This window comes from Maylandia zebra, linkage group LG18 (genome assembly GCF_041146795.1).
Source record: "Maylandia zebra isolate NMK-2024a linkage group LG18, Mzebra_GT3a, whole genome shotgun sequence".
NCBI lineage: Eukaryota > Metazoa > Chordata > Actinopteri > Cichliformes > Cichlidae > Maylandia > Maylandia zebra.
This window is the reverse complement of record NC_135184.1, coordinates 12,568,706-12,596,658: the sequence shown is the minus strand read 5'-3', so window position 1 is coordinate 12,596,658 and position 27,953 is coordinate 12,568,706. Positions and strand designations below refer to the sequence as shown.

The following is a 27,953-nucleotide window of genomic DNA, read 5'->3' as shown; positions in this document are numbered from 1 at the left end:
GGACAGGTGGGACTCTGCTTTTGTTATGGTCTAAATTGGCCTTTGGGCTGTAGGAGAAAGCCAGGACCAGCAGACTTGAGCCAGGAACCTTCTCGGCTTAGCTGGACCCCCGCCCCAGGAGCTGATCTCGGGGTGATTTATGTTCACATTTCCTTCCAGACTCTGAATGAGTCTTTTCTTTGTGGCCTTCCAGCTGTGAGAAGTCCCTGCAGAGATTAACAGCAAGCACAAAGAGCCTCTGTCACCTCATCAGTGGAGGATGGGGAGTGTCCATTTACTCTGGGTCACTTATCTGATCAACCAGCACACTATTAGTGGTTTTGCAAAAGGCCCTTTAGTGACGTATGTGCTGCTATATATTTTAATAGCACCCTCAAACTCTGGAGCCAGGTTGGTGTTTTTAATCACCTCATCTTGCACCCCAAAGATAACTTTTATTCTTGGAGTCTAACTCATGCTTTGCTGTTCAAAATAATCCTCTAACTTTTACTGATCCTTGGTTGTTTTAGCTTTTCTCCCTCGCTGAAAAAAGTCCACATTTTAACTTAAAATTACCAAAGAGAAAAACTGAATTTTAAGATAATCAATTTTTAGGCATCTTCCTGTTAGAAAGCAGTTCTTCCTCCCCACCATCACCCATTGCTTGCTCGTAGTGGATTGTGTGATGAGTGTTTGTGTTCTTTGTACTCTTTACCCAAGTAAAAAGTGAAGTAATTATAACTTCCACCTGCCTAAAATGATTTTCACATCTAGTTTTATTTTCAGAGGCTCAACCCTCAGCAAAAGTCATTAAACAAACAACAACAAAAAATTTACACGACTGTAAAATCAGCCTGCTTTTATTCCACGACATGTCAAATATTTTACATGGAACAAAGAGGAGCGAGAGTGTTTCTACCAGAGAAAATTAGGTACATGAGGTTAAATATTTCACATCCCCAGAACATTATTTTAATAGAGTTGTAAGTGTTGTGGATGCAATCTGCTGAGCCTTTGTTCATGTTCATTTAACGATGCGCTCACACTACTTCCACACACACTTTAAATTTGTACACATGCTCAGCAGGTTAAAAAAAAAGAAAAAATTTAAAATCATTGATATCTGATTCACTCAAACAAAAGTAAAATAAAATGCTTTACAGTTCAGTTTTAAATAGGTAAATCTGTCAGATGTACTGCTCACTTACTCACACACCATCGTTGACTATATAAAAGCAAGAGCTTAAGACACGAGTGCTACGTGGCTACAGATCGTACTTTAAAACAAAAATGACTAAAAAAAAAGAACACCTTTTTTTGGCCATAAAAATACAAAATAAGATCTTTCTCAAATGTACAAACGTGGCCAAACGTCTTCACTCTTTCAACATGCTCTAGCAGGACGGTGTATACATTCATCAAACATCTGCTTTGTTTACAATTATTTCTTCACACACACACACACACACACACACACACACACACACACACACACACACACACACACACACACACACACACACACACACACACACACACACACACACACACACACACACACACACACACACACGGTCATCCTGAAGCTCCGTCTATAATTCCAGACTCGCCCGATGGTCTGAAGTTTAGGGTTAAAGAAAGATTTCCTTCTCTTTTTTCTGTTTGGCAATGTCCTTGGGGAAAGGAGGTGGAGCTGGTGGAGTAGTGTCGCTGCTCCTCCGTCTGTTGAGGTTCTGAGGCGTCTTCACGTTCTGGACAAATGCTGGAGGACTGAAAGTATCTGAAGGAAGAAAGAAGACAAATCCAGCACTCCAGGGAAATAAAAGCTCAAATTCAGTGGTGTTTATCACTGAGGCGGCAGTTTGTACAGGTGTAGCAGTGCAACCCACTGCAATGACCACATTTCTAATTTTATGTCCCTCCTGTTTATGAGACATGAGAGCAGGATCTCATTATTAGGACCTCAGTCACGTCCGTTCTGTGCCACCAAACTGAAAAGGTACAAACTCTCCACAAGAGGGTGCTGCTCAGTCATTCGTGAACTAAGGATGAACACTACAAATACGATCACGGGCGTTGCCACTCGTTGCTTTTACTCTGGATCCATTTCTGTATAAATGCAAGGTGGCCCACATCATATTGCAGGTAAACTGCTGTCCTGCAGGAACTACATCACTATTTGTGGAGGAAGTTTTGCGCTTTTGGCTGGACTCTGAATACAACTACTTAATGTGATGTGGATGGCTGATTCTTCACAGTTATTCGCATCACAACCAGATTACAGAAGTTACAGGAGTAACTGCCAAACTGAGCACACACACAAAATGAACATGTCTCCTGTCTTATTGCAATTTTACTGCCGTGTTAACACAAAAAAAAAGTTGCTTGGAAGATGGCAACTGACTGCTAGCGGTCGTAGACCTGGTCTCAGTCACATTTCAAAGGCAACGAGTTCACAAGTTCCGTGCACACAGTCACAATAATTCTAGTTAAAAAAATACTGACAAGTGAAATACTGAAGAGTCAAATCTGCTCCCTCCATCCAGTCTTTTAAATCTAAACTTAAAACTTGTTTATACTCTCTGGGATTCGAGTCTGATTTGCTCATTGTGTCTCCTGCAGCTTTTCCCAGCCATGACTGTGCACGTTTAGCACATACTGAGATCTATTTTACTTATTTCTTAGCCAACCAAGTAAAAACATTTTTTACATTTTTCTCCGGTCGTACCTGTATTTATGATCCTTTGAGGACTGGTTTTTCTCTGGAACCTCAGACTTCCTCCTTCTTTCACCGTCACCTGGATGGGCGCCACCTCGCTCAGGTCTATAGAGGCTGGAATTAGAAACACAGTGAGAAATGGTTTCAGTTCACAGCCATGTGGTGTAACAGCTGGCTTCAGATTAAGTGTTGATAAATATTTTTCAAACTTCAGGTTTTAAACGTTAACCTATTTCCTGACCTGCGCTCTGGGCCCTCTTGTGGGTTTTCTTCTTGGAGACTTTGTCCTTCTCCTTGGCCAGTTTTGTGGGGATCTTCTGCTGCACGGGTACAGGTTTGAGCGCCTGGTTGGTGGTGCTGACCAGGTTGGGGAGCAGACTGGGTTTGGCCGGGTGTATGCAGATGCTCTCCCTGCGCGGTGGAACTTTTGGGGGGATTTCCAGAGAATCGAACGGTTTTGTGTAGAGTTGTAGCGTTGAGGTCAGAGTGCCTCCGTTCACTGTGCTTCCCCTGAATGACGAGTACATCAAACACTTCGGAGGGAAAAATAAATAAATACGCAATTTAAATTTTCTTTCACATTTGAATTTGCCTTGGTGTAATGTTTCCTCACTAGATCGTACTTGGAGATTGTATTTCCTTTTGTTTAGCTCAGTGGACACAAAAAAATGGCCACATGAATACACAATCACACCGTTAATGGTGATAAATGTTGCATTCATCTAATTCCAATCCCATTCCTCACCTGTGTGGGATCGTCGTAGCTTGGCATGAACTTCTTCTTAAATTTATCTAAGCGCTCCTTGTCTTGTTCCAGCCGCTCCTTTTCTTTTTCCAGTGATCTTGTGGTCTCCCTCAGTCTCTCCAGGTCCTGCTGGTATTCTTTTTTCAGCACGTCGAGTTCGGTCTTCTCCTCGCTGAGCTTCTCCTCAAACTTCCTGCACTCCTCCTCCTTCTGCTTCAGCTGAGCCTCCTGAACCTCCATCTGGCGCCTGAGCCGCTCCTTCTCCTTCTCCCAGTGCTGCTGCTCCTCTCGAAGCTGCGCCTGCTGCTTGCTCAAGCTGTTGAGTTCCTCCCTCTGCTTTTCCAAGCTGCGCTGCTTCTCGTACTCATACAAAGCGTTGCTGAAGGTAGCAGCCCGCTGGTTCTGTGACTGGAAAGCGTGCTGCAGCGCGTTCTCGCTGTCCTGTTGAGCAACGATTGCCTGCACGATGGAAAGTTTAATTTAGCCGGCTGATACAAAATAGAGAAACATCCGAATTTAAGATAAGCTGCTTTACTTTTAAGCTATAGAGCATCTGCCCGAGCATTATCACCCTGTCATAAACCTGTAAAGAGAAAAAAAAAGAGGGGGGGCAAAAAAGTAACATTTATTCATGAATAAAACAGAGGAAACGATTGCAGTAACTAAGACGATAGATATGAGATTTTGACCTCAGCCTCGGTTAAATGTAGCAGCGAGGCATCGTGGGGTTCTTCATCAGCCTGGAAGTAAAAAAAGAAAAAGCACAAATGGTGTAAATGTTCATGTTTCACCACAGGATGGACGTCAGGTTCTCACATCGTCTCACATCACTCACAGACTGTTCTGGGCCTTCGGAGGAGTGGTGCTGCTGCAGCTGGTCACTAAAGCTGTGGCTCATAGTCGGGGGACTGAAATTTTCAAGGTCATCAGCTTCTTCGCCATCTGAGAAAAACAAATCCTCTCATCATTCATATTCGATGTCACTGCAGGTTTTGGATGTCTTTGTTTTTAGCAGATCATGGGTAGTGGTTGTGGTACGTTTGAAAGAAGCGTATTGCCGATCTTTGGATGTGAGACCAGTTGTGTCATGCTCACATCAGCTCTAATCGGTACAATCAAAAACTATGTAGCAGGGAGCCGACAGATTAAAGAGGGCACCACACACTTCCACCGATACCTCCATCAGGTAACTGAGAAAATTACAAGGCAGCTTTCCATTCACTGATGTCACCACAAGTTAAACATGTCACAGCTTTGATTCTGCATTAGCTGTGTTACTTTAGTATACATGTGTCCTATAAGAGCCACACACAAAGCAGGACAGCACATCAGTCTTACATTTCCAAGTGCTAGCTGCAGATTTACTATCTGCCACTCCTCCCCGTGCGTTACTCTCATCCACGGGAGCGTTTGTGTTGCTTGTCTTCAAGGCAAGCAGGTTCTGCAGGATTTCCACTGACAAAAGAAAAAGAAACAATTCTTTAATCTCTTCCTTAAAAGATAAGATCACTGCTGACTCATGATTCAACAGTGTGAGACGTGAATTTCACTTTTCCTTCAGCATACGTCTTCTACCTTAAAAACGCGGCTGTTTTCCAGCAACATCACACAAAACAACTGGAAACTACAACAAAACTGAGTCCACCTCCATCTCAGTCGCTCCCTCACCTTCGTCGATGGCTGTGTTCAACAGCATCTCCCGCTGCTGGAGGTCGTTGGCGCTTCCTACGAGAGGCAGTCCATCACAGGGGGTTTCCTGTCCAGTCACATGTTTATAGAGAGCAGCAAAGAGCTGCTGCTTCTCTGTCAGACTTTCCTTTATGCGGTCGTCCCTCTCCTTAAGATGAACTAAAGAGCAGCAGAACACAACAAAAGCACTTTTTTTGCGCCATGAAAATAAATAAATAAATAAATCAGTGGAAATCTTTTATTCAGAGAAAAATAGACTTAGCACCAGCGATGGGAATAACGGCGTTACTAGTAACGGCGTTACTTTTTTTCAGTAACGAGTAATCAAATTACTATTCCTATCGTTACAACGCCGTTACAGTTACTAACAAGAAAACGCAGTCCGTTACTATTTTTCAACAAACAGACGGTTGAAGCTGTGTTCAGCTTACGGCATCTTATATCAGTTGCACGGAAGTAGCTGCCTACGTAAGTAATCTGGACGCTACAGCTTTAAGCAGCTGCGCGCGCTCCCGCGGACGATAATCACGATCACTGTCTAGCACAACACCTGGAGCTAAGGGGGCAAAACGATCGCATGAGTGCTGGTGTTTGACTGAGGAAGAATAAAGTATTCGTGGTAAGCCAATCACATGACCACTTAAAGACAAAGCAACAAGTTGATAGATACCAGTTTTTAAATTGTGTTGATAGGCCACGTAAACCAGAGTCATGATAAACAATATATACGCGGCGTTTTTTCCTCAATAGTTTCGTCACGCTAGCAAGCACTCTCTGCTTATGACCAAAAAAAAAAAAAACCCACAGGGGAAGTTTCAGGAGTGAGAGAGCGAGAGCAGAAAAAGAGAGAGCGAGTTTTGAGATGTGAGAGATTTGTGACGTTTAGCTTGTTTGGAGTGTGTAGTTAACAGAGGTGGGACCAAGTCATTGTTTTGCAAGTCTCAAGTAAGTCTCAAGTCTTTATCCTCAAGTCTCAAGTCAAGTCTCAAGTAATGTCAGGCAAGTCAGAGTCGAGTCTCAAGTCACTGGTGTAAAAGTCCGAGTCAAGTCACAAGTCTGAAACTTTGAATTTCAAGTCCTTTCGAGTCTTTAAAAAAAAAGAAAAAAAAGAAAAAATTATGTTGCAGTTATGCTAAATGTAAATATTAGACCATGTAATTTTAAAATCTGTGTTTTTCTCAACACATGACAAAATAGTGAACTTAGAAAATATACACAAATTGTGAAATTGCACCTCTTTAAAATGCAGCTCAATTAAACCTAGCTCCAAGAATAATTTTCACCGACAGTTCTGAGATAAGCTGCATGTTATTCTTGGATGCGGTTGTAGGACCGGCTTTAAAATCGCATGACAAAAATATCATACACATTAAAAAAAAACTGTATCACCAACGTAGCCTGGACAACATTTGCTAGTTAGATGAAGTCAGCTATCTCATCGTAGCATATTTATATGCATATTTATAATCATACGGTTCTTGGAGTGAGTGCATACACTCATGAAGTTTAGTAACTTCAGGTCACTGCAACAAGCCCAGGTACAGTTTACCGACAGATGGGTACAGGACCTTGAAATGCACCGTGTAGAACGAAAGACCATCGTACGTATCATAAGTTTACCAGTCTCACAAATCGTCGTCATAAATACACATTCGTTAACCGTTTATTAATAGGACCTTTGAGCTCAACGGTAATTAATTAGTAGTGGAAATAATTTCTGGTACCCATCACAGAAATGTAGCAGTGACAATAATACTGTATGCTGTAATCGTACTGGACAATTAGTGATACAAAAAACCTGTTTTATCCTGTGAATAAAAGTATATGTTTTTGTCAATGTACCACAATAACAGAAGCGAAACACAATATTGTGTCAGGACAATTTACTATTTATGCACAATAAATAAAGGAGCATAGCGCGACAATTTCTGTTCAGCGCCAGACTTGCTTGTAACCTATATCACCAATTATGTTATGAAAATGACGTATTAACTACTAAAAAACACTGACCTTCGTGTAAATGCTTGGAGCAGACTAACCTGTGAGCTGGAGTGTTCTGGGACGTTATATTTGGTCTTTGAATGGCTGCAATCCAGTCGCCTCTTTGTTACTTCGGAAACATGGCTCGAACAATTTCTCTTCAATGACTAATCCGATAACAACCGATCTCTTTACCCGTCGGCTTCCCATTTTTGTGTTTCTTTTTATCGCTGTATAACTGATTTTAATTGAAAGCCTGCGTGCGCTAGTACCACTTGCCACGAGTTCCCAGAATCCTTTGCGGTTCTACCCGTGAATGACGTCACATTTTCAATCTCTATATAATATGCATGTTAAATTTTATATTTGGGGTAAAATATCAAGTCTTTTCAAGTAAACCGGTTCAAGTCCAATTCAAGTCCCAAGTCATTGGTGTAAAAGTCCAAGTCAAGTCACAAGTCTTAGAACATTTTTTCAAGTCAAGTCTAAAGTCATAAAATTAATGACTCGAGTCTGACTCGAGTCCAAGTCATGTGACTCGAGTCCACACCTCTGGTAGTTAATGTGTTGTCTTGTGTAGTTAGTGTGTAGTGTTGTGGATAGTTTTGTGTTGTGTGTCAGAACAATGAGGCGACTGCTGTCTCCAGGTAGAAACAGGAGTGATAACTCCTGCTGCTGTCAGACCTGCAGGTATCAGGCTGTGATGTGCTCCTTTATAGTGGACAGAAATAATTTTTTTGGAGTGGCACAAATAATTTGTGTGTGTGTGTGTGTGTGTGTGTGTGTGTGTGTCTTATTGAATGCAGAACAGCTGATTGTTCTGTAAATAGTTTAATAATAAATAATAATAATACATTTTATTTAAAAATAGCGCCTTTCAAAGCACCCAAGGACACTGTACAACAGATAAAAACACAGAAACTGGAAATATACACAATAATAAGAATAACAGATAAAAGTTAGAGCATACAGAGGTTTAAACATAAGCAATTTTAAACAGATGAGTTTTGAGGGTGGACTTAAAAAGAGGGAATGAACTAATATTTCTGAGGTCAGGAACTAAAAGCCCTGCCCCCCCATTGTAATCAGACGAGCGGAAGGAACAGAGAGAGAAAGAGAAGATGAAGATCTGAGGCACCGGGATGGGAAGTTCATCTGTACTAAATCGGAGAGGTATGGTGGAGAGAGAGAATGAATAGCCTTAAATGTATAGAGGATTATTTTAAAATGGATGCGAAATTTAACCGGGAGCCAGTGAAGCTGCTTCAGGATTGGGGAGATGTGGTGGGTAGAGGAAGTCCTAGTAATAATACGGGCAGCAGAGTTCTGGACACGTTGGAGCTTGTTAATAGATTTTTGTGTAAGGCCAAATAATAGTGAGTTACAGTAGTCAATTCGAGAGATAACAAGATTATGGACGAGAATGGCAGTGGCATGAGGAGTGAGGAAAGGGCGGAGGCGATTGATATTACGGAGTTGGAAATATGCTGCACGTGTGACATTATTGATATGTGAATTAAAGGATAATGTGCTATCAAGAATGACACCCAAGCTTTTCACAGAGGGAGAGATAGGGACCAGTGAGTTATTGATGGTGAGAGAGAAATTGTTAATTCTGGATAGCAGTCGTTTAGTGCCGACCAGGAGAAGTTCTGATTTATTGCTGTTGAGTTTAAGGAAGTTGGAGGAGAACCAGGAATTGAGTTCAGCTAAGCAGAGGATAAGGGAGGATGGAGGAAGAGTAGAATCGGGTTTGGTAGAGAGGTAAAGCTGGGTGTCATCGGCATAGCAGTGGAACTGAATATTATATTTACGAAAAATATGTCCGAGTGGAAGAAGGTAAATGATGAAAAGAAGGGGCCCGAGGACAGATCCCTGGGGCACCCCAGTAGATAGAGGAGAAGGCTGAGAAGTGAAGGATTTTAATTGAATGAACTGAGTGCGGTCAGACAGGTATGATTTAAACCAGGCTAGTGGAGTATGAGAGAGACCAATAGAAGCTAATCTGCTAAGAAGAATGGGATGAGAGATGGTGTTAAAGGCTGCACTCAGATCAAGGAGAATAAGGATGGAGAGGAGACCAGAATCAGCTGCCATAAGAAGGTCGTTTGTTATTTTTATAAGAGCAGTTTCGGTGCTATGCAGAGGACGGAAGCCAGACTGGAACTGTTCGTAAAGGTTATTATCAGTTAGGTGTAGATGGACTTGTGAAGCAACTATTTTTTCAAGAATTTTTGAGAGGAATGGTAGATTGGAGATAAATGAAATGGTTTGAAATGGTTATTTAAAAAAATCGAGGTAAAAGGTAAATGGATGCAAATAACTTTATTTGCAAAACTTTAACTTTAAAATTGACAATTTATATTTGCATTTAAAGTTATGAAATATGATTCATTAAACATGTTTGTGGTTGTTACAGTAAAAAAAATATAACTTTTTCTACTCCGATTTTATGTTTTTTGTCTGATTTTAGATCAATTGTGTTAATACAGTATGTCAAAATGAAAACATAACTGTAAATTCAGACACGTGAGGTTGTGCTGAAAACAATGATACCAAACACGGCAAAGTAAATCGATTTTAAAGGTGAAATGTAGAGGAAACATCAAAAGTAGTTAAAAATGGTCAATTATACCCAGAGGGTTAAACGGTTTTTTTTTCTTTTTTCTTTTTAAAGTAACGCAATAGTTACTTTTCAAGTAATTAATTACTTTTAGAATATTGTAACTCAGTTACTTTTTTGAAGAAGTAACTTGCCCAACACTGCTTAGCACACAGTGACTCTCGCTTTGTACACCTAACATTATAACAAGAAGAGAAAGGAAGAAGGTCGTTTTCCACACTCTTTGATCTTCCGGCTGGGACAGGTTGAAAATGCATTTAAAAAAAAAAAAAAATCTTAAGTAAAGAAGGTGGGTGAGCACAAACCCAAAATCAGTTAAAAACTGGCAAATCTCCAAAACAATTTCCAAAAATGCAATTTTTAAATCTTTTAAATCCCTTTCCTTTATGAAGATGTATGCAGTAAAATCAGGTAAAGTTTCCCTCAAATTAATTACTGCAAAAATGTCACACCGGAGGATTTGCCGAGCACAAAAGTGGCCGATGTTCTCGGCCGGCTTACCTTGAAACCTTTGCAGAGTAGTGATCATTTCATTGTACTGCACCTCTTGCTGATGACTGAAAAACACAGACAACCTACTCAGTATCCACTTTTATGTATCATTTTTAATTAGAATTTATACATTTTTATTTGTACAGGGACGAGAATATGACGTGAAACGTGCCACTTTAACACATGCACAAGTGTCAATAAGAGATAATCTGTAAAATAAATATAAACACTAAGAAATAAATGGGTATGATCTCACAAAGACAACAAAAGCTGGCTGTTGGCTGCTTTAATGCTTTAACGTTCAAGTCTTTAGTAAAGAGACATCACACTTTGATCAGGGAGATGTTAACCAATGGCCAGATTTAAAAACAATTTAAATAATTGACTTGTTTTTAATTTAATAGGAAGGCTTTCACTCACCATGATTTAAGAAAAGGAATTTGTTTTATTTAGAAATAAAATGCATCAAATAAAATCCATCTATACCTTATCCTGGTCAGGGTCAGTCTAAACAGAGATCAACTTCTCCCTGGAGAAACTGGAGATTTCTTCCTGTTAGGGTTTCTTTTCTTCCCACAGCCGCCAAGAGCCATCTCAAAGGGGATTGTGTGATTGTTGGGGTGTTCTGTGTATTACTGTAGGGTATTTACGCTATAAAGCGCCTTTAGGTGACAGTTGTAATTTGGAGCTATATATAAATAAAAGTGAATTAAACTGAATCACTGTCTCCAGCAATGATTCCATCCTGATCTCCTGGAAGGACCCGCCCAAAACATCTCCCTTAGGAGGCTATTTAATCAGTGATGTTACCAAATTCTGAATGAAATGTAACATTTATACTGACTAACTTGCTAACTGGAAGGAAGCCAGAAAGGATCGATGGGTGGAGCGAAGGGTGAATCCCCAAGGACACATGGTCTAATGCTTTTATTTTTCAGGGCTGTGTCCACTTAATACTATACTATACAACTTTATAGCACTTATTAATAAAAAGCATAGCATTATTAAGGCACTGCAAATTATTTAATCCCAACACTAATCATTAGCCAATGAGCTTCCCCTGGATAAGCTTCCCTGTGTGACTCCAATAACCAAAGTAGAATTGATCTTTAATTGAACACATTGATACTGAGCCTGCAACAACTTTTCTAAATCTTCATTCTAATATTTAGAGGTGACTCGAGCAAAACTCAGTCCCAGAGACTAAATTTGGTTGAATGCGACACATGTGAACAGAAGCAAACAGAGAACGCAACGGTGCATTCGCAGGCAGATGATAAAATCAAAATTTATAATAAATGTTTTTGCTGTACATTTGATGATGCAAACTTTAGTTCAGACTGGTCCACCCATCAAGGAGGACCTGGGGTACATAGAGAACTATTGATACTACACTATGGTCATTTTAGTGAGATGACCTCATACCAAAGACTGCACTGGCTTCCTTTTTCCAGAAACTACGTCCGATTTGAACGTTTTTCCTAGAAGCACTCGGCTTACCGTTCCAACGCTTCTCGTATGATGGCCTCCCACGTGATGCGCTCCTCTCGAGAGCCCATGCGGATCTCATACATCTCCGGCAAGCCGACGGTGCGTGCACAAATGAGGAAAATAGCCTTCTCCTCCATGGCCACTTCTCTGACTATCAGTCTTTCAAGGGAGATGACTGGAGGTTTGTTATCCTGCACGAGGCGCAATCATAAACACTGATCTTATTATTAAATGCAGTGAAACCTTTTATGTATAAATGATACAGTAAATGGTGTGTAAACGGTGTCAGCCGTTAACGTTTGAGAAGAACTCACAACAGCAGCAAATACGAACTTCTGGTCTTTCTCTTGTAAGAGGAGCAGCACATCTGACAGCAGCACAGCATGGACGTCTGCAGGGGGAGATTAAAGCTGCTCAGCATCAAAACAACACAAGCACTTAATGCTGTGACTCAACAGGACTGCTCATCATCGCTTAATGACAAAAAAGTAGTTTTGCCGGTTGTCGGATTGTTTCGGATTTTGACAAAAGCCGCACTGAGAAGTCAAAGTGGTAATCCACTGAGCACTCAATCCTCAAAGTTTCATTAAAAATCACACCAGAGTACACACACGCTACCCTCAGTTTACCGTCTGACCTCTGCTGATCGCTTCACAGTCACCACTGCATTTTGAAAACAAGGCGGGTCCAAGTTATGTGTAAAGCATAAGTCTAAATATGGACACGAGTGGAAATCTGTGGGAATCTTCATGTGCGTCACACTTGGCTGAGACATGTGACATGCTCTTTGTATTATTACAAATTCTCCCCCCGGCTGAATTTAACTCTGTGGCAATATCTCAAAGGCAACAGCCGCACAAAGCGAATACGACACTAATGGATGTTGCTGTCAGCACGAGGAAGTAAAACTGTTTCACAAAGCAGGACACACTCTGAACTGTAAGCAGCAGGCTTTAAAGTCTCTATTATGCTCAGAGCAGCTTTGCATGACTCACAGTTCAAAACAATCCTCTTATATTGAGCATTTACGTTCGTTTTTTTTTGGGTTTGTTTTATTTTGCTGCTCTCAATGGCTCAAGGCCTTGTAAAAACCTACACAGGTTCCGTCTTAAGCACGTTGAGTTTACATATAATTAAATGTGCTTAAGACAGAACACAGATAAAACAGCCATTACTAGATCAAAGTGTTTGATTGTGACACCTTTTGACTGTTTGAGTTTAAGTTTGATCTTTGATATATTACATGCATGTGTGTTTTATTTAACATATGCTCCTGCGTTTAAATTTTCATGCGCTTCTGTGCATTTGGTTTTGTTCATTCATTTAAATACCATCAACTTGCTGAGGACTGCAGTTGAAAATGAATCTGTGTGGCTAAATCTTATTTATATATATATACATAAACACGAATATCATGCTGAACCAAGAGAAGCGGAAAGAATAAAAATGAGGAAAAAAGCCAAAAGCTCAGGTTTCAGGCTTGTTTAACATGAGACCTGCTGGTTTGTGATCTCATTACAAGCTCAGCAGCTCGGCTCGAAGATCAAAATGTCTTAATAAACTATTGTCTCTCTGCACAGTCTACAAAATATAAAACAGAAATTTATAACATATAAATGTATAACTAAGAAAAATAAAAATGAAGAATTTATCACAACAAATCAACATTGAAAACTAACATTTTCATTGAGAACTTTTATCCTTTTCAGGTCGGGACTCAGGAAAACTGACCGGACCGTCAGTCACTGTTTACTTTGGATATTTAGTAAAACGCAGACATACACAGACGCACGTCCACAGTCATTAGAGCTCGTCACACACCTTTCTGTTTACCAGATGACTTCCAGGTGACCGCGCCTTCATGCACCAGCTTCCTGTTGCCCTGAATCAGATCCTCCCTGCGGATGACCTCGCCTCCGTTCAGCCGCCCCACAGATTTTGGATCCAGACGATAACCGATCTCTCTCACACGAGCGGCTTTCTCATAGTCTTTGACCTGAGCGTTCACCTGGGCGATGGTGTTTTTGATGCACTCCAAGGCTTTGCTGAGAGACCTGTGGTCGTCTGTGTCGGCTGTAAGAGCGAGAAATAAACGATCCAACCACATTTATTTCTTTTTAAAACCCTGCAGCCAGCAAGGTGAGCAGATTTCACTAATTTCAGCTTGTAGACATGTTGCTTAGTTAAACACTGAAAGTCTCGTTAAGGTGGCTGTTGAGATTTTACCGTCGATGTTTTGTAGGAGTCGCTCCACCAGCACGGGATACTTTGTGATGCGCTGAGTCACCAACAGTAAGCAGTCGGAGATTCCCAACCTCCGCACCAGAGGCAGCTGACCTATTTTCTTATTTATAAAAAAAATAAAATAAAAACAAAGAAGTTTCATACATTTTAGATACTTGATCAAATTTGTTACTGTATTTGCTTGTTCAAGAGATTACATTAGAGTACCAGATGTGTGACTGCCATTTAAAGAGAAAGTCTCAAACACTGTTTGACAGTAGACAGCAAGACAGAGAAAGTGATACACACAACATGTTGAAGAATAAGAAAAAACATGCCGCTTTGTGTGGTTACAAAGAAATACACTGGTCAAAAACGCTGAAAATACATCAGATGTCAATGAGAAAAATAAATAAATAAATAAATAATCGTACTGGATATCTATGCCGCATCGTTTGATAGGAATGAAAATGATCAACCTGCAGAGGGGCTGAATTCAAAGACAGCCTGAAAAAGCAAAGTTCCATTGCAGTACCTGAAAACTCGTACTTAGTAATTTGTATTAAAGAACGCAGCTGACACAATGGTTCCTGTGACCTGATACTGTAAACACTTGATCTAAATTTAAGATAAGATAAGATAAGATAACCTTTATTAGTCCCACACGTGGGAAATTTGTTTTGTCACAGCAGGAAGTGGACAGTGCAAAAGTTATGAGGCAAAAATTAGAATACAATGAGAATAAACAAGGATAAACAAAGGATAAACAAAGCGGACCTGCTCTTGTTCTTCAGCTAAAATTTGAAGGAAATCATTTCGACTTGATGCGAACAGCGAGTGTGGATTTCTTACTCTGTCGAGGGCCTGCAGCCGCTTGTTGTTCTGGATCAGATCTTTGTAGATGCGGTCGGCTTCTAAGTGATGGCCGCAAAACATCCCGTAATAAGCCACCATCTGATCTCCTATTGAACCTGAAAACTGAAATAATTCAGGGGGGGGAAAAAAAAAAAAAAAAAAGGGATATGAAGGCGTTAATACTAACAATGATGTGCTGAATTCACGCAACAACATTTTCCTGGTGTGTGGATGCTGGAAATAAGAGATTTTTTTTTTTTAAAAAGGACATTGATATATGCTGATGTGCTGACTTGCGTTAAGATTTCACAGATCTGTGAGTTTACCTAGAAAACAACAACAGGTGTAGGCGTTTTAATAAACATGAACCCTCTGTGTTAGCATCGAGTTACACTGGAAAAAGTTTTCCATACACTGTGTCAGAAGCAGAGGTTAGAGAACGAAGACTAACATTTCTACTTGTGTGAAAAATGAATATGAAACAGAAAAATTCAGATCCGAGCTTTCCTTCTTGCTTCCCAGCTGACCAATGACTGTAAAAATCATCAGAGGTGTCTGGATTTGCCCAACAACAAATTCAGCTCACAGAGGGATGCACTTAGACGGGCTCTACAGGTTAAGGCCAGTGAGCTCAAGGTCAGTGAGCTCCCAGCCTGGCTCCAGGGACAGCAGGTCTACCTGCTCTCACCTCCGGCTCACCTTTGGGTATTGACCTAAAGAATAAGACTGAGTAATATGAGCAGCAGAACTGAGCTTCCTCTAAATGACACCTCATTTAAAGACAGGGTGAGGAGCTCTGTCATTTGGGAGAAGAGCAGCTAGTCCTCCACACTGATGACAGCCAGTTGAGATCAGGCATATAAGAAGATTACTTATCCCACATGAGCATTTGAGCATTTTTGACCCACTCCCAAACTACTTTGAGGGCCTATAACAGTGTGGCACTGTGTGGATTCTCATTTCTCACTCAGGAAATGTGTTGATAAATGGGGAGCATGAAAAAAAAGTGTGTGTGGGAATATGACGTCAGTGGCATTGCATCGTTCCTGCACGTATTTACTGCTCTTTGTTTGTGGGTCTGTGCCTTCAGTTTTGTCTTGAGTCACTGAAAAACTGCCCTGTTGGGTTGAGGTCAGACTCATTTGACTCATTTGCGCACTGAAGAATATCTTATTTCTTTGCCTTAAGAAAATATTGGGTGAACATCCATTCAGTTTTGCAGAATCGGGCTAAATCTGGGCAGAGTGAAGAGCCCTGCGCGCTTCACAATTCATCCTGCTGCTTCTGTCATCTGTCCAAAAATAAAAAATCTATTTCAGAACTGTGCACGCTCTCGTTAAAGTAAAAGTCTAATCTGGCCTTCCTGTTCTTGTGGTTTTTACCTTGTTATAATCCCTTTTTACCTCCATTCATGAAGCCTTCTCTTGTTTGTAGACCTTGATAATCACTCCTACTGTGACTATCAAGGTCTGTCTGTGGTCTGTGGTTGTTAGGGCCTTTTTCAGTAGCTGAGCTGGTCAGTGCATTCCTTTTTCAAGAATGAACCAGACTGTTGGTTTAGCCACTCCTCTGATAGGCTTATTTTTGGAATTGGAATTTCAATCAGGAAAAGTGATCCTTCAGGATGTTGAACAACCTGTTTATTCTCCAATTTCAGGACCTTTTTCCCCCCATTTGGACCTCTAATGGCTTCCAGATTCCTGAAAGTATTTTGTGGAAGCTGACCTTAACGCATCACTTTGCGTTGTGTTACCATAAAAACTCTTAAAGCATTTTACCCTCAGGATGAGTAAATAATAAACATGTAAGCAGATACGGCGCACTGCTTTCCCAGCTTACCTGAGAGATGAGGACATCTGTTATCTGTGATATTTGGTAGTTAATCGGGTTTCCTTCCTCCTGACTCTGGTTTCGGCACATTTTGAGGCATTTGAGGAAGTGCTCGTGGATGACGAGTAGGGATTCGATGCCCGGGAAGAGCCTCTTCAGCCGATCCTCTTCTATCAGCTGGGACTGCCTCAGCTCGTGCATGAAGACCCCGAGAAGGATTTTTAAGGTGTGCACGAGGTGCACCTCGGTCTTGATCAATTCTAGGAAGTACATGAAGAGAAAAACTCTTGATAAAATATTCTTCTTTCTCAGCACCAACCACTGTGACTCTAAATGTTTCCCCAATGCAGCGTAAAAGACAGGGTCAGCAGGTCAAAGCAGCGTTCAAAGGCAGAGAAGAGAATTACTAATGTCATCGTACTTATTATCACAGCAGAAGTGTGTCTCAGCAAAAGGTCCTATGAGGTAAAGAGAGAATCCACCACCGCTGTTGTAATCATAATTATAGGCATTAGAAAGAGCTCTCAATTCAATGGGTGATTGACATAAGATTCTGACACGCTGACAAACACAGGAATTTATGCGCGGATATATTTTGACAGGTTATAGAAAAATACCCATAAAGAGCAAAACAGCATTCAACATTTAGGCCTCAACTTGATTCAGTATAGCTCAGCGTACCATAGATGATGTCTTGTCTTTTTATTTCCTCTTTGCTCAGGTTCTTTAGGTAGTTCTGATCCACAGTCAGACTCCAGGAGTCTGCCTCCAAATTCTGGGCATCGGCTTCAAGCTCGAGTTGCAGCAGGGTATAATGGGAGTCTGGATGACACACACACACGTTACATGAAACAAGGCTTGTGCTTTGTGGTCATATGAGTGCGTGTCAGTGATTCACTGCTGGTTACACAGGTTTTTTTGAATCTGCTTTTAATAACTTTTCTTTATATAGCAACAGATTTAGGTCTTTTCCTTATTTATATACAACTGCATACAAAAATATTAAAAGTGAGTAAAACTAAGCAGCACTGGACTGTGTTAAATATATTTATGGACAAGAACAACAAAGACTATAAAAAGGTATTTTCACCCAGGAAGTTTCCACCATTATTTTCCGACTGTGACAGAAGTGAGGAGCTGTGAGCAGCTCCAGGTCGTGCTTGACCGACTGACCTTCGAGGTTGATGGGATCAGTCAAGTCCTCACTGGAGAGCTTCAACCGATCTCTCCAGCTATCGGTCTCCTCCATCTGTGCTAATTTGTCAATTTCTACTGAGTGAAAAGAAAGAAAAAACCCCCACAAAGGAACAACGTCACAAAGAATAACACAAACATCACATAACTTGGAATGTGTGGTTAGGTTTGAGTTTCTTCACTAGAAAACAGCCTATTTATTGTATCAGGAGTAAAACTAAACCTGGGGACGTACACACCTGGGGCTTGTGCTGCTGTAAGAAGAGAGGGGTTGATTTTGGTTTTTTTGGTCGGGGTGGGGGGCAGTCATGCGTGGACCGAGGAAGTTGGCTGAAAGGCCATTGTGGGCTGGGGGAGAAATACTCTCCCCAGGGCTGTGTGAGAGAGCAAAAAACAGTCTGTGAGAAACATGAGCAGAAAGATGAGGACTGCTAACAGACTAAAGTGTCAGGTGGTTAAAACACTGAATCTCTAGCAAATTTGCTACATCGCAAATGTCCCCCTGCTGCTGCTTCGTCACTAGCGGATTGCTGCTGTTACCCACAACTTGTTTGGAAGACTTCATTCCTGTCTGCAAACAGTCGCCAACTACTCTCTGAGCTGCCTCAAAGTAGAAGTGTGCAACTGAAGGCAAACATTCTTCATTTACTCCATTCACTCTATTCTTCATTGCAGATAACCCAATGGAAGGAGGCTTTCGATGTAGTGGTATTTCTCGGCCAGTAATTTCACGTAGCAACAGCAATTAAACCTCAATCAACCGGCCAATCAACCGGTCTCCAGGTCTGTGTGACTGGAGATTAAAGCAAACTACTAGAATATCAATTTAGACAGAAACTTTATGTAGTCAGGGCAACATGATACCGCTGAAGGTCACAGCGTGATTGCTTATTGCCATCTGTGAAGCCACAACTTAAACTCAAACACAAGTTTATCATTTTAGGGGAAATAAAGTAAAATATAACTTTATTATTCGGCTCTGAAATCTCTCTGTCCTCAGACAGTTACACAAACAGACTTCCTACCAAAGAAAAAGAACAATATTGGCAGACAAGTGGTTACAAAACTAATCTAGTCTTGTGTAGAGGGAACTGGTTTAGCAAACTGTGACAACACAGCTCAAGTCAGACCAGCTTTCAGGCTAACTAAAAGAAGAAAAAATTATGCAAGACAAGTGGAGCTGCACAAGTGATGTCATTTATTCAATTAACACAGGTACAGCAGCTGCTTGCACAAACACAGATCAACATTTCCTTTTATTCTTTGAAGGGTCATTTCGCTCAGCATTTTCCTCCTGACTCAGAGATCTGCATCTCTGCAGGGAGATGACTACGGACACATCCTTTTACACTCAGCTTTTCCTCGTCCCTCAAATGACTTTTTATCATATTCTTTTCTGTGACCCCGAGTGACTCATCTGCTTCTAACACTTCTGCCTCGCTTGTTTTCCAACTTAAGCGTGTCACCGTTTCCCTGAGACAAGGGGCGGGGGAAGGGAGGGGGGGTGCAACAGAGAAAAGACACTTAAATTAGTGCACAGAAACAAAAGGAGGAAAAAAAGTATATGGGGGCCTGCTGGCTGGCAGTGTGCGCATGCTAATGGGTGCTTAAGTGTCAGCGACAACAATCTACTGGTCTTTGCACACACCTACATGTGTTTAATCAGCAGCAGCAAAGCCTGCTGGAGGTCTGACAAAAGAATGAACAACGCAATGAAGAAAATGATGATGGGAGTAAACGTCAAAAACAGTCACAACTTTAGCAGCAAAGATCTGTATTTTACTGGTTTCCCACCACACCCAAGCTCAAAGCTTCATCATTTCACCCCACAGTTTAAGGAGGAAAGGCAGCAGCTGTTCAAAGCCAGACACACCTAAAGCACACACACACGTTACTATGACACAACTCATAAACACACATAGCTCTCGCCTGCAAACTTATGTCTTTTTTTTTTTTTTGGTAAAACAAGAAGAAATCTAAACTTATACTTGCAGCACACTCTTCAAAGAAGCAGTTTCGGAGCCTCAACATTATTCTTTTGGCTGCCATCATGTTATTTATTTGTAGAACCAGAAGTGATCTTTAGGATACAGAGCTACAGCATGAGCCAAGCAAGTTAGAAGTTAAAGGCGGTGTACCTACCTATTTACTTTGACTGTCTCTAACATTTTATATATCAGGAGATAAGTATATTTAACAAAAATAATCTGGAAATACAATCTAGGATGAACTACAAAATGGGGCATATTGCACTTAATTCACAAAAAGTCAAAATACAGAAGCATTGTGTGGAAAAACTCAGTAACCCGTTACTGCTTCCACAGAAATTAAGAGTGCGAGACGTAGGTCTGCTAATAAAAAGCAACTCATTGATAATAAGCAGGTGTTAGCACCTCTAAAAAGATGTTTTTGCTAGCAATCTTAAAGAACCAATTGCTGCTGCCCATCAATCTGGGAAAGGCTATAAGGACATTTCCAAACAATCGAACTGCATCTTTCTGTACTGCAAAAGATTATTCACATGTAATAATGTGAATAATAATAATAATAATCTTAAGGTCAGACAGTGCAATGCTCAGAGAAACCGCAAAAAAAATCCAAGAGCTCTCTCTCAGACTCTGGAAGTCTCAGTTAGCATGTTAAATGTTAAAGTTCATAAAAGTTCATGACAGAGTAATTGAAAAAAAAGACTGAATACACTTGGCTTGTTTGTCAGGTATGCCAAGAGAGTGAGTGCACAGCTGAGGTTTGCAAAACTGCATCTGAACAGATGTCCTTTGGACAGCAGAGATGTTTGGCTGTAAAAAAACAAAAAACCAAACACAGCACATCAGTAGAGAGCTGAGGATTTGGGCACCTTGCAGTCACTGAGTGCACCATGATGTATACCAAAGTATTTTAGCGTCAAAGAGTGAGGACATCTGCCCAACCCGGTTGTTCAGTGATGACGCGACGAATCCTACTTCCGGGTCTAAAGTAGTCTGCGTTTAATATGGCTTTTGTGTTGTTAACATGTTTAATGTTTTGTATTTCCTTCTATTTAATCTCAAAAAGCTCCTAAAACAGTCAGTGATCACTGTTGACCTCCCTCTGCTTTTACCACTAATCATTTATTTAAGCTCAGTTTTTAAAACCTTAGGATGTAACTACAGCCCAGCCCATGCAGCAGTATATGAATGACTAACCTCGTATTGTGGATGGATTATCTCAGTTGTTCTCCTGGCTGAAGTTTGGTCCTTTTACAGCATCCTGCCATGCGATTACATTTGTTCCTGACCACCGAGAACACTCACGGTAACTTTTATCGAGTGGAAAAAAAGTTAGCTTGTTTATATTATCCTAACATAGCTGTGTCGCTAGCGGTCACGTAGCACATCATTATATACCAGCTAGCCCAACTTCAGTAACCCTACAAACGTCACTGCTGTTTAGTTTTCTGTCTTCATTTATGTTGGAAGTGATAACAGAGCTGTGCGTTTTAATTTGTTTCCAAAACCCCGCAGTCAGGACATGCTATATTGTATTTAGATAGAAGCTAGCGAGCTAACTCCCTGCTAACTTCTAACTCCGTTAAATGTCATAAATTCCGTTTTCATGGATGCCTGGATGTTAAACTCAATTGTTACACCTGGTAGAGCAGAACGCTGATCATTTTATTAAAGATGAAAGACTTTAGACAGTTTTTCAACTCTCAGTAATGCCATAGTGATCGTTTGATATATGGACCTGCAGCGGAGTTTAGACCCAGACATGGCTAGTGACGTCAGACTGAACAACCGGACAGCTAAAGCCTGACTGAAAGTGGGTCATGAATGACTGACAGAGTCAGTCACACTGATTCTTAGGTTTTATTTTCAGAATCCAGAGCTCAACCTTATTGAAATGCTGTGGTGGAACTTTAAGAGAGCTGTGCATAAACGAATGTCTGCAAACCTCAATGAACTGAAGCAACATTATAAAGAGGAGTGGGCCAAAATTCCTCTGCAGCGATGTGAGAGGCTGATACCATTACTTCAGGTTACTGCTGCTGAAGGTGGCTCTACCAGCAACTGAATCACACACTGCATCTGCATATTTGTTTATTTTTTGATTAATAAATTGGATGTACATAAGATGTAATCAGTTGTTGTTCATCTGAAGTTGTATTTACTCAATTTACTCAAGACCAGATAAGGGCGAGATATCTTTTATGATGTCCACATAAATCAAAATGGTTACAAAATAAACCAAAGTGAGAATACAAAGACAGCATCATGCCTTACTGTATCATGTTACAGCACTTTCTTTAAAAACCAGCTTTTAAGCTGCATGGCATATGGTTATCCATGTAGTGGCTGTATCATTCAACAGCTCGTTGAAGACAGAAGCCACACCTCAAATGATTCACCCACATGGGGCGGAGAGGGAGCAGAGCAGCGTGAAATACAGGTCGTTCTCTGCAAGGAAATAAAAACAAAAAACAAGACTGGCAAGTCTGCCGAGTATTCTGCAGAGGACAGAGACGGGAAAATACTGGTGAATGACGTGTTTGAAGAGTAGCTTTACTCAGACTTACAGCAGCATAGCAACAGGAGGACTTCTCCTGGCAAGACAGCCCCAGCAAGGCCACCCACAGCTCAGAGCCAGAAGAGGCCACAAATCCAGTGATCCATTTGCTCTTGGCCCTCATAAAACCCAAACAACGTACATTTCACACATAACTACAGTAGAAAATATGATCAGAGAGAGAAATACTGCAGTGCTTGCTCTCTTGTGCAGCCTTGACACACAGTTTACTTATTGACTAGAAACAGGGTGTTTTTAACTCCACTGCAGTGTGCTGTAATCGCATGCCAATGTGTTTCTGTCAGTATGAAGAGGTGAATCTGACCTTTACTGAGTCCTCAATGTGAGGCTGGAGCAAGAGCATGTGTCTGCATCGTGGAGTTAGAGTCCCGGATAACCCAGAGCACGGCTAAACCTTTAAATGTTACACCAACCTCAAGGCCTTCAGCTCCATTTGTGGTCTGAATTTATAAGATTACAGACGTTTACTGTATTTTCTCACCATTTCAAGCTGCTATTGGTTCACCTGAATTCATTAAAGTGTGTGAGACTAATTAATAAACCTTAGAAACCTTAAAGTATATTATGTGCAATTTTTAATACTTAAATATACTGTAAAACAATATAAAAAACAGTAGACCGATTATGCTGCTTTAACGCCTTTCCAACACTCATCTGCAGCTCCCTTAAATATCAACAAAAGGCCCTTTTAGCCGCTCCATTATTTTCTATAACCGATGGATTACTATAATTGATTGAATAGACTTTACTCCGGGTGCCCTTCCTTCACTAAATCTCGAGCCTGTAGTGGGACCTGTAGTACAAATGACTGGTGGGCAATACAGCCGCTAATCATCCCATCATATTTCAAGAAAATCTGTGATAAAGATAAGATTGACGATATAGAAACAAAAATACTCAACATTATCAGTGCTCACAGCATTTATAAGTGTAAGTAAATGAAAGGCCTTTTCTATTCTTCAATGAGCTACTGTCATTGATGACTCACCTAATACCTAATTTTAGGTGTGAACCTACTGAAATAGCAGCAGCATTACAATGCAACAGTAGGTCAATTCAATTTGACCTTCAATTCATGTGCGGAGGAAACCAGGCAGTGCTCGTCACCTGGTCTATGCCATCTCTACAGTGAAGCATGGTGGTGGCAGCATCATGTTGGGGGGGGATGTTTTTCAAAAGAAAGATTTATGTAGCAATATACAGAGACGTCCTTGACGAAAACCTGTTCATCTTCCAACAGTATATAAAACAGTCTCCGCAACTCTGAAAGTCTATGTGGCCAACAGCAGACAACATTATGCCCATATCGTGGCCTAAACCAATCATGAAGGTGCTGCTTAGAGTAGCTGAACACGCCGCTGAAGCATCGCAGCACTGACTCCGTGCTGCTGCTGTTCGATCGATTTGTGTGTCACGCGCATCTCTGCATAGATGCGCAGAAAGGGGAAATAACGTAGAGAATTCCCAAGATAATCCAATAGTGCACGGCGACACCTGCACATTCCACCAATGTGCTAATGTTCCGCCAAAAAAAATCCTAGGTTGGTACGACCAGCCGCAACTCTGAATGTCTCTGTGTGGTCAACAACAGACACACATTATGCCCATATCTTGGTCTAAACCAATCAGAGATAATCAAGGGCAGAACCTCTCAGATGCCCATGCCCAAGGTAAGATGTTCAGATACTGAGATGTTCAGTTCGAAGCCTTTGAGGCACTTTTAATTTTGACTTTCTTTTTATTTTATACATCTTGAGATATTTTGAGTTTAAATTTCAGCTCAGTGAAACACTTTAAGCACAAGAACTTTTTCAGTACCGTATTTTTCGGACTATAAGGCGCACTTAAAATCCTTTCATTTCCTCAAAAGTGTACCTTATTGTTGGAGCATTACGGCTAGCGGACCTAAGAAAAAAAAGTTAGGCGCACCAGTAAGGAGTGGCTTCAGGACCACTCTAAATACCCCCGGGTCGCCCAGCCAGAACCCAAACTTGACCCAGACTGAACATCTCTGGAGAGATCTGAAAATGGACCTTTAGAGGTTCTGCCAAAAAGAATGGGAAAAACTTCACAAAAAAACTTGTAGCATCCCACTCAAAAAGACTTGATGCTGTAATTCAATAAAATATTGAGCAAAGGTCCATTTAATTTATTCCATTTTGGAATACGGCTGTAAACACGACAAAATGTGCTGCTTGATGTCACACAATAAGATTGAAAAAATATTCGCTTCCTTGGATTATTATTTTATTTTATCTTTTAAACCAGCTGCTTAAAGCCCTGCTTTTCCAACATGTAAGCGCATCATCCACTGTTTGCACTTCCTGTCATTATGAAGTGCAGCTAGCTGAATGCAGCTTGTAATGCTCAGCAGATTCATTTGTTTACATTTAGGCCACACATCACCAGCTGATAGTATCGCCTCCTTTGTAGCCTCGGTGTACGGTGTGTTTTTGCCCAACAAGTTTGTTGTTTCCAGTCTTCATCAGGAGTGGATTTCTTACATACTTTGCAAAATTCTGTGCTTTATCGGAAATTGCTGAAGTAGCTCCCTTTTTAGATACTAAAACGTCATCGCAGGGCAACACACAACTCTTGCTATCAGACACGCCTGAGCTTTTTTCATTGTTGTGCAATACTGTAAATTTAGGCAGTTATCTGATACAATGGCTAGTACTGCCTATACCAATACTTATATCTTATAAAGTCAGCTTATGTAGGCGAGAGCAGTGTGTCATGATTTATGAGATGAATCATCAGTTTGCAAATTTTGAAAACATTTTCATGACAACTAAATCAGTTTTTTACTTTCCACAATTTGAGGTATATATTTTCATTAAATAATAATAATAATAATAATAATAATAATAATGATAATTTGTTAACACAATTCAGTGGACTACATACTAAAGGTAGAGGATAGAAACAAAGTATTGATCTTATCGTGCCGATATTAATTTGATAATATCAATATTTGGCTCTATCTACCTACCTACAGTGCATACTGGGATATATAAACACATGATGATGTGAGCTTTATATCACGTAAAGATGTATTAATGATACGGTACAAAGCCCTTAAAAAGCACGTTAACATACCCAGGATATTTTTTCTTCTGATTCAACCATGAAAAGTGCTTTACAAACCCAAACATGGCCGCTAACAGCTGCATTTTTCAGTTTGAGTGCAGCTAGCCAAACAATACAGAGTGAAAGTGGACAGTATATCTTTGGTTATTTAACATAAAACTCATTGTTGCAGCCAGGTGCAGATCAAAAATGGTCTTATTGTCCTTATTTTCCTCTGAGTTACCGATTCTGTCACTAGTTAGCCAACATAAACTAAGTCTATTAGTCACAACCAACCACATGACGTAGTTCAATATTGACAGAAATGGCGATAAACATGTTTTTAAAACTTAAACTTTAAGTATTTATTTCTTAAATCCAGCTTCACAGTGTTACATCTATGTCAGTGTTCAAGAGCAGGGCTCCATGATCTAAATTTGCCTTTATATGATTAATGTTTCACGTCCTCTTTAAAACCTAAATAAATAATAATCACATCCTGCACAGACATCCATCCGGTTGTCAAGTGATGACGTATGAACCCTGCTTCCAGGCCCAAACTACTCTGTTTTTATTAAGGCTGTTGTGTTTTTAACATATTTTAATGCTTTGTATCTTGTTCTACTTAATCTGAACAAGCCCTTAAAAAGTCAGTGATTACTGTCTGCCTCTCTGGGCTTTTAATACCACTAATTATCTGCAGCACGTAACTACAGCCCAGTCCTTCAAATTCTCAAATCTTCACTTTTAAAACCAGCAAAAATTGTCTTCAGCTCTAAGCTTTATGTACACAAAAACTTTGAAAGATTAACCTTTCAGTGAACTTAAACTTGCGGGTAAATTTGTGACTTCTATCATTTAATCCAATTTCAAATGCTTCAATTTTACTCAGATAATAAACTTAATATGCCACTTCTATAATTTTCCTGCTACACCTGAACTCTTTCAGATCTTAATATGATCTAAATATGGCCACTTCTGGCTTCAAAACCCCCAAAATGGTAGCCAATAAAACGCTAGACCTGAGGCTGCGAATACCAAAACAAATGGTGTAATGACGTTGCAATGGCTACTTCCATCTTTCGTATACAGTCTATACTTCCAACTAGAACTGTTAAGCTTTGTTAAGCAGATTTAGATTTTTCCTTTTCTGATTATGTTTGGTTTGTCTAAAATTCTTAGTTCAAACTTACATCTAAAGTTTTAATGGTTTCAGACCTGCATAAACACGTCTATCAGAAATATTTTTCAGAGGCATTATTTAAAAACCACACATACATTGTTTTTATTTTTACTGTTACAAGTTATATGCTTACATATACAACTAGCTTCTTAATGCTCTGTATTTTTTTTGTTTTCTTTTTTTAATCAGCCAAGGTTTAAAAACTTTTATGACTAGCCTACATTTCAGCGGACACCAAGATTTATCAGCAATTGTAATTTAGCTGACACTTGAGGTTTTTCAGTTGTATATGATTAAATTTATGGATTTCAGATACATTTCTTATTAAAATTTACTTATTTTTATTTTATGTTATTTTGGTCGACACGTCCTAATTTTAATATATGTGCAGCTGGCAGAGCTCTACGTATCACTCCGCCAAAGGAAAAACGTTCCATTCCTGTGCGTTTTATTGGTTCGACGTTGTATATGAATATCACTCCGCGTATGGAATAACCCTATTTTTGTACGTTTTTAACGGTTATGGATTAATGTCACTGCGTAGCTAGTGACTTGACACCCCAAAAGGAAAGTTCAGAGAATACTCTTAATTTCATAGGATAGTTACACATGATAATTATAAACTCTCGAACTAAACTCCGACTACATTCTAATGTGAATGTGAGGTATGACAAGGTAACTTTAATTCAGTGCGTATGTTATTGAAGAACCTGTCATAGTGAATCTGCTTTCACCGAAAGGAACAGAAACAGGTGTAAAGCCAGGAGAGTCGAGAGAGAAGGGAGCGCCAACAGGTGACTGAACACGTATCCCAACCTTGTTTATAAAGTTTATGACTCCTGTTTTTCCCACTACTTGGGATACGGAGCTGAAGTTATGCTAATTTAGCGACCAAATTCAAGACAGTCAAGTCGAGTCAGTTTTCCTGCTCACGTCTTCTTAAAACTTTCTGCGTTCGCGACGCAGCGTTGCGTTTTACGGGGTTAGTAAGCTAATTTATCTTGCTAACGCAATCCCTTCATGCTTGTTAACTACTTCTATCCACTTGATGCTCATATGCTAAACAATAATAGTTAACTCCGAGAACGGTTTCATCTTACCTGCTATTGAAATGAAGCCGAAAGAACGAGAAGACAGGTTTTCTGTTATTTCCAGGTAAAGGTAAGCGAGATCAATCTTATCTGTCAGCAGCGCCCGCTAAAAACAACAAACAGAGAGGATGTCTCCGAAGGAACAAGTGCACAAATAAGAAGGAAAAAAATGGAGCTGATGAGGGAGGGAGGGAGTGTTTTAAAACAAATCCCAGCCTCTTTTG

General features: G+C 40.3%; 1 protein-coding gene across 2 annotated transcripts; it reads right to left on the bottom strand.

Moving 5' to 3' along the window:
* Nucleotides 1–811: 811 nt before the first annotated feature.
* Nucleotides 812–27,953, bottom strand: arhgef18a (rho/rac guanine nucleotide exchange factor (GEF) 18a). Of its 2 annotated transcripts, none has more exons than XM_004555341.6 (20): nt 27,739–27,953; nt 18,060–18,194; nt 17,800–17,898; nt 17,308–17,448; nt 16,636–16,886; nt 14,794–14,919; nt 13,945–14,062; nt 13,540–13,791; nt 12,033–12,109; nt 11,728–11,909; nt 10,237–10,292; nt 5,112–5,291; nt 4,782–4,898; nt 4,279–4,385; nt 4,133–4,183; nt 3,979–4,026; nt 3,444–3,902; nt 2,940–3,231; nt 2,708–2,812; nt 812–1,759 (listed from the first exon to the last, which is right to left on the bottom strand). In XM_004555341.6, the coding sequence occupies exons 3-20, from the start codon at nt 17,873–17,875 to the stop codon at nt 1,611–1,613; spliced, it is 2,787 nt and encodes a 928-aa protein (XP_004555398.1). In that variant the 5' UTR covers nt 17,876–17,898; nt 18,060–18,194; nt 27,739–27,953; the 3' UTR covers nt 812–1,610. The 2 variants fall into 2 exon arrangements, with proteins under 2 accessions (XP_004555398.1, XP_004555397.1); XM_004555340.6 differs by having other exon boundaries at nt 1,477–1,759; nt 17,800–17,895.